This window comes from Arachis hypogaea, chromosome 7 (genome assembly GCF_003086295.3).
Source record: "Arachis hypogaea cultivar Tifrunner chromosome 7, arahy.Tifrunner.gnm2.J5K5, whole genome shotgun sequence".
Lineage (NCBI taxonomy): Eukaryota > Viridiplantae > Streptophyta > Magnoliopsida > Fabales > Fabaceae > Arachis > Arachis hypogaea.
The window spans coordinates 76,658,267-76,665,647 of record NC_092042.1 but is presented as its reverse complement, the minus strand read 5'-3'; the positions used below and the strand labels follow the sequence as shown (position 1 = coordinate 76,665,647).

The 7,381-nt window shown below is 31.8% G+C and overlaps 1 protein-coding gene across 1 annotated transcript; it reads right to left on the bottom strand.

The window, feature by feature from the left end:
* Positions 1–1,385: 1,385 nt before the first annotated feature.
* Positions 1,386–4,205, bottom strand: LOC112703531 (B-box zinc finger protein 22). The gene is made up of 3 exons (XM_025755012.3): positions 3,655–4,205; positions 2,229–2,657; positions 1,386–1,969 (listed from the first exon to the last, which is right to left on the bottom strand). The coding sequence occupies exons 1-3, from the start codon at positions 3,835–3,837 to the stop codon at positions 1,700–1,702; spliced, it is 882 nt and encodes a 293-aa protein (XP_025610797.1). The 5' UTR covers positions 3,838–4,205; the 3' UTR covers positions 1,386–1,699.
* Between the last annotated feature and the right edge of the window lie 3,176 nt (positions 4,206–7,381).

Here is a 7,381-nt window from a genome sequence, read left to right as displayed (position 1 = left end):
TTGTAACATTGCTCAACTACTAATCTGCCACGTAGTCGTTAATATAATGGCTTAATGAGTTAACTCCATCACTACCAAGTCTTTTATGGCAATCAAGAGAGAGAGAAAGGTGATTGTTTGTTAGCATTTTCATTCAGGCTTGCAGCTATATAGGAAGAGACAAGGCATCACTTTCTGCTTATCATAACTTCCTATCCAAACCTTAATTTTTTAGTCGTTACTCGTTATTGTTCAACCTTATGAGTCATGTTAAATACTTACATTTAAAAAAGATTTATATAGTATAAATTTTGAGCACTCAATTCTTGTCTGTTTAATAGAAGAGATTTTTTTTTTTACCAGATGTTTTTACAACATTCGTTGACTAATTTCAATAGATAGTACTCTCTCAATTTTGTTTTATATATCAGCGATAATTTTATATCTCCAAATATACTCACCGAATAATATAAAAAAAATGAAGGAATGCATTAAAATGGAGAGGGGAGTAGAAGACAAAAGAATTTAAGAATAACAGTTGGCGTTGAAAGAGAAATCTCATATGCAAGTACAAGACTCTGTCTACCGTGACTTATCCCCCAAAGATATTGGGATTTATCTTCTCCTACTTGCAAGTTGCAATAAAGCAAAGAATATAGATATAAAAATAAATAAATAAATAAGAAACATTCACAAGTGTGACAAATGATGAGATCATTTATATGCAATTACTTCATGTAAATAAATAATTAATTATTCAATTATACTAAATATATACTAAAATCAACTATCAAAATCAACCACTAATATAAAATTTATATTAAAATACAAATACATATTATAAATAAATTAAACAACATATATATTTATATACAAATATATTAATAATTAATTTTAATATATAAATAATATTTTTAAAAATTATAAATAATAATTTAATCATACATATCAAACCATCTCACTTCATATAACTTGATATTTTCGGCATATAAATTTCTAATTTCTGCCTGTGACAAATTGACAATTGTTGTGTGATTAACTAGCAAACATGAATATATGCAATCCACAAACGCACGCAAAGCCTTCTTTGTTGAAACAAAAATTGCAGAGGCTGTTTGAATATTGGTCCAATTTAAAGGCATCCTTACAAGCAAAACATAAAAATGAGGAGGTGGGACAACTTGTCGAGTGAGTGGCAACTCAATTATGACGAATATGTTACATCAATCATTTATAAGCTTTTATCCAATCATTCCCAAAATTTAAATAAAACAGAAAAGTCTCAAATATGAGAGCAGATCCAAGTCACTTTTTAAGCAAATAATAGCTCTCAAAAGAAAGAAAATCCTTTTTGAAAGGAGCAAACTTCTAAACACAACCAATATAGAAGATCAAGATCACTATGATAACGAAAATAGAGATGCATCTACATATATATTGATTCTACAACAAATGTGAGAAAGCCCTTTCTCATTTCCCATCAATTATTTATTCCTGCCTTTTGTTTTTAGCACAATCACAATGACAATTGAAGAGTTAGAGATCTTGCTCTAAAAAGAAGATGCTGAGACAGCCATGAATTGAAGCATTGTAGCTAATCAACTTTAAATCTTGTGTGTAAGATGAGACCACTTCATATCATATCATATATATAATGTAAACAACAAAGGAGAAGCATTTTCTCTAAGTTATGAGGGTAGGGACCAGAGAAGAAACCAACTCAAAGGTGGTGCCTCCGCCGCCTCGAATACCGAGTCTCTTGCATGGGAGAACAGCATATGTCCGGAACAAACATAGCATGGTCGGATGAAAACTGAGGGTCTTTCGGCCAGTACAACCCGGAAGCTGTAGGAGGAGAAGGGACCTGCTGAACTGTCCACGGTGAATCCGGAACGCGGCTCAGGTACTCATCGTCGTCCTCCATTCCCATTTCCTCTTCGACGGATCTCAAGACCGGAGAATCAGAATCCCCAAGCTTACCACTATCAGCCTGCAAAAATTCATCAGGGAAACTAGAAGTGAAAAGCTTAATCACGAAACTTCCCCAATAAGGAACCTATAAACTTCAAGCACCCTTGAGGGAGTGTTCGATTTGATGGTAAAGTTGAGGTATAAATTTTCATGGGCGAGTTTCATTTTTACCTCCTAAGGAATCTAACCAAAACTGTAAAACAAGACAATTAAGGATAAAATCTTTCTACAAAAACCAATGATCAAATGAGGGTGCATTGGAACAACTATGCACATACCTTTGATGATCCTTCCATGTAATTATAACCTTGACCGAAATCATTTAGGCCAAGGAATTCTTCGATCGGCCACGGTGAGATATTTCCGGCAGTAGAACCACCACCATAAGACTCCTTAGCTGGAGGCATCTCGCCAACTCCCCCAGCATCAAGGGGTAACATTTCATTGTAATCCGACGACTGGGGCATCGTCGACACCTTTCTGGAGACAGAAGAGGACTTGGTGTCGGAAGCTTTCTCCCCAGAATCCGACTTCAAAGAAGTTGAAGAAGTACCACCGGGCTCGGTTGCTTCTAGACCTACTCTTACACCAGTGAGAAGAAACCTCTGATGACCGGAGACATAAGTATTCGCCGTGTGTATTGCTACATCACACTTTCGACACAGTAAAGCTCGATCCTCTAGACAGAAGAAATAGCCAAATGCTTCCTGTAATGAATATCAGATCCTAACCATAATCACAAGATGATTCAAAAATGACATTTAAACTGAAGCAAAACAAGTAACAAATCAAGAAGGTACTAACTCAACCAAAATTGTCAACAATGTATTTATTCATGTAAAACCACTTCTTGAAAGCAAAAGCAACAGTTTTCACTTTTTCTAGATTGCAACATCCTAGTTCCCAAGAAAACAAAAATTCACTCCATATTCAAAAAGAAGATATTAAAGACAAACAGACACAGTTATGAACTTGTGTAATCAAGACATTGGTGAAGCACCTTCTAAAGAAAGTTAAATGTACCAACTTCCACCACAATAAAAATATAAACACAGCATGGGAAAAGAGTTGGAAAAGGCAAGACAAATAAACAAGTAGATATCTCCATGAAAATGAAACATGCCATGAATAAAAGATCAGACACAAGGGGGAAAAGAAAGAAAAAAAGAAAAAGAGAGAGAGAGAGAGAGTAGAAGACAGGACACACAACTAATTGTCAACATGATTCCAAATGTTTTCACTGCTCCGAATACTAATAATATCTATCAAGATTTTATGTCATTTTCTATGAAAATCTGTTATGGAAAGAAGGAGGCATGTCTAACAAAACCCGTTTAAATTGCCCCCAGAACTTTCTTGAATCACCACAAATCTTATCAATGACACAAATTGTTACAAACACCTCCTATGAAAATCATACCAAACTTGAGCTTAGTTTCCAATGAAGTTCCCAAAAGCTGCACTAGCAATAAGCATCAATCATTAAAATATTTCATATACTGAATGCAAAATCAGCAGCATAAAGTTACAACAATCCAAAATAAGAACCTATGCAAAAAATTGTACAAAATCTTGGGTTTTGGTTCAACCACCAAAACAAATAAACAGTTACCACAAAAACCAATTAAGAGATATGCATCTCTTCAAACCGAAACCAGAAAAGTCACAATTTTTTCATTCAAGGAAACAAGAAGAAGAATTTACCTGACAAATATCACATTTGGGCATGTGAGAAGAAGACATGGAAAGTGGAACCCTCTGGTGCTTGCTAGCGAGCTTGTTAGCAGCATGAACCTTCTCATCACACTCCCAACAAAGCGCAGCCTCATCAGCACAGCAAAGAACTTTAGCCTCAGCAGCCTCACACACGTTGCACTGAATCTTCATCCTCTTTCAACTATCACCACTTTTTCCTTTTCTCTTTTCCTAATTTTCCCACACCAAATTTGCTTCCTTCGACTCAGAAAACCCAACACCAGCCCAGAAAGTTTCAAGCTTTATCCGGCAATCCAAGGATAGAAATGGAATTGAGGGGGATTAAGAGAACCCCACTTGGGAAGTGAGAGAAAGAGAAAAGGGAATGGGGAAAGGGGGTTTGTGGAAGAAGGAAGAGGAAGGTGGAGGGTTTAAGAAGGAAGAGAAGAGAAAATGGAGGATATTTTTGAGGCCACGAAGCAGCATGTACACGTGGCAGCAAACGGGTAGTGTCGTGGCAAGGGAGACCGCCTTTGCTGGCTTTGCTTTGGTTTTTCATCGTTGCTGTAAGAAAATCTAACTCTTTAAAAAAGAACAAAAATCTAAGCTGTCTTGTTTCTTTTTTTTTTCTAAATTAAAATAAATATTATACTGTATGTGAATTTAAGTCATTGGTAAATTAATTCGTTTTATTTTTATTGTTTTAACGATCTCAAGTTGAAGTCATATTTTTTCTTCTTTTTTTTTGTTACAATGAAGTCATATTATTTGATTCAACTAGCTAGATAATCAAGCAAATTTAAATCAACTAAACGACCAACTAATTAAAATTTTAAATATATATCTTTTTCAGTTAATAAGAAAAAGAGAGATGGAGAGAAAGAAGGATAAATGAACATTTAAAAAAAAAACTTATTTCACAAAACTTCCATAGTAAACATACATTGGTGTTAATAGAGGACCATTGGTGTTAATAGAGGACCATAAGCAATCATAATTTCCTTTAATTTTTCATACTATTTGTATAGATAAAAGTCAAATCTTATTTTATATATAATGTTTTGTATAACACTAAAAATAGTTATTACATAATGGTATATATTTATGCACTTGATTCACATAAATTTTTGCTAATTAATTAGTCATTAAAATGACAAAATCTTTCATAATAAAATAATTTTGTAGAGTGTGTCAGCAAAATAAAAAAAAATATTCTTAATATCGTAATTATTAACAACAAAATTGAAGAAAATTATTTGCATAGTTTCTAAATAAATATAACTACTCAAAGACATCATTTTAATATCTTCCATAAAAAGTGTTAATAATACACAAGATATAACTAACCTAATAGAACCTATTAATTTTATAAATTGTATATTATTTACAAATCGAGAGAAATGGCGAATATTATATAAAAAAGACTAAAAGCCTTTTAAGATGAAAGTTCTCTCTATAATTATTTTGTTCATTTATTGTCTCTTATCACATGTTCTAGGGTAAATTAGTATTAATAAGGTGTATGTCTAGAAAAAGAAAATATTACATAACTTATTACTAAATGGACGTTTATTTATAAAACAAAATAAAAAATAAACATCACTAATTTAAGAGAATTGTGTGAAAATCATTATTATTTAGTGTCTAATTTTTAAAGTCTAATAATATCGTTATAACCACTAATTTACTATAAATGAAAATAAGCAAGGGTAGAAAGAGATAAGAAATATTGATAGAATATTTCGTTTCATTGCCATTTAAAGTTGTAAATCCTGCATATATATAATAGGAGTATATTACACATTTAAATGTTTTTTTATTTAAATTTTATTTAAGTAGGTCCAATACTAACAAAAATCACTTTCATTAAAAGAGTGTTATTATACACGCTTTATCTTCTTCTCCTCTCTCGTGCTTCTTCTTCTCCCGTCCGCTTCTTTTTTTTCTTCTTCTTTCAAATATACGCATACGTCATCTTCTTCTTCTTTCAAATTCACGTATACCTCCTCTTCCTCCTCCTTCTTCTTCTTCGTGCATGCAGATTCTTCTTCTGCTTCTCCTTCTCCTCCTTCTCTTCTTCTTCTTCTTTTCCTCTTTTGTTATCGTCATCACCAACAACACTAATATTTTGCTAATGGATTTTTTTTAATCGAATTGAATGGACGCAAGTGTTTTAAATCTAAATTGAATTAAATTAAATTGATGATCTCTAAATTATAGACAAAGGTGTTTTGAATTTGAATTTATATAACGAATTATGTTTCGTTCATTCAATACTACACAATTGTTTCACCATTAGTACATGTTCGATTCATTATGCAGAAAGCTATTTGAATTTGATTTATATAATAGATTATATTTCGTTCACTCAGTACTTTGAATTTGATTTTATATAATGGATTATATTTCGTTTACTCAGTACTATACAATTGTTTTACCATGAGTACGTGTTCAGTTCATTATAGAGAAAGCTGTTTGAATTTGATTTTATATAATGGATTATGTTTCGCTCACTCAATACTATACAATTGTTTCATCATGAGTACGTGTTCTATTCGGTTCATTTATGTTATGCACAGTTCAAAACTTTTCCTCCTCACTTTTTAATGTTTCTTTACTAGGGAGAGAAGGAGGAAAAAGTAACAAAAAAATGACGATAAGGAGAAAATACGTGAAGAAAAAAGAACGCGCAAAAAAAGGAGGAGAATGAAAAAGAGGAGGAGTGTAAAAAAGAAGATGAAGAAGAAGGCGACGCTCCATGTGTCGTGAGAAGAAGAAGAAGAAGCGCGGAGGAGAAGAGAAGAAAAAGAAGAGAAGAAGTATAAGAAAAGAAGAAAGCAGAAAAACACACGTGACCTAAAATTGCTTGGATGAACTTGAATGCCAAAATTATTTGGATGTAAAAAATTTTTTTATATAATACTACACAATGAATTCTAATTTCTAATGTTAGAAAATAGAAATAGAAACCACTTAGTTGTCAACAAAAAAAATAGAAACCACTTAATGATGAAACCGAATATAAGGATTTGTACATTGAATCCAGGAGAGATCGATTAATTTCGCTTTAATGAGAATAGAAATGTAGTATTAGGCGGTGATACGGAGATTTGGAGGGATATCATTGGTGTGAATTATGGAGGAGGAACCAAGATCTCTCATGTCTCCTCTCTCATTAATAAAATGATGTTCTATATTTACTTTACCTTTTGGACTCGGGAAACTATTATTAATGGCAGAGAGTCAAGAAGGTGCCATGAATTTTCTCATTGCGTACAAATGTTCTATATTCTAATTAAAGTGTGTGCTTGTTGGCACGGGCTAACCCGAACTTGGTTCTAACATTTTATCGATTTATTTAAAAAATTTGAATTTGATACTGAATTGATTTAAAATAAATCCGGTTAAACCCAAAATTTTGAAAATTAAATTATTAATCAAACGGATAGAATTAAATATTTAAATTAAAAGTTCGATGGAATTTCAGATATAATAAAATAATATATTTATATAAAAAATATATTTTTAAATTAGTGTTTATTATTTTAAATTAATTAATTATTAAAAATAAAGCCATTTTGACCTGTTTATCGATTCTTTAATCGATTTTTCTAATTTATTTTACCAATTCATTAACAATTAATATTTATCCTAAAAAGAATAAGTTTGATTGTCGATTTTTGGTTAATCTAGTTGAATTAGTCAATTCAATCCGATTCTCAAAACTATTGTTAAA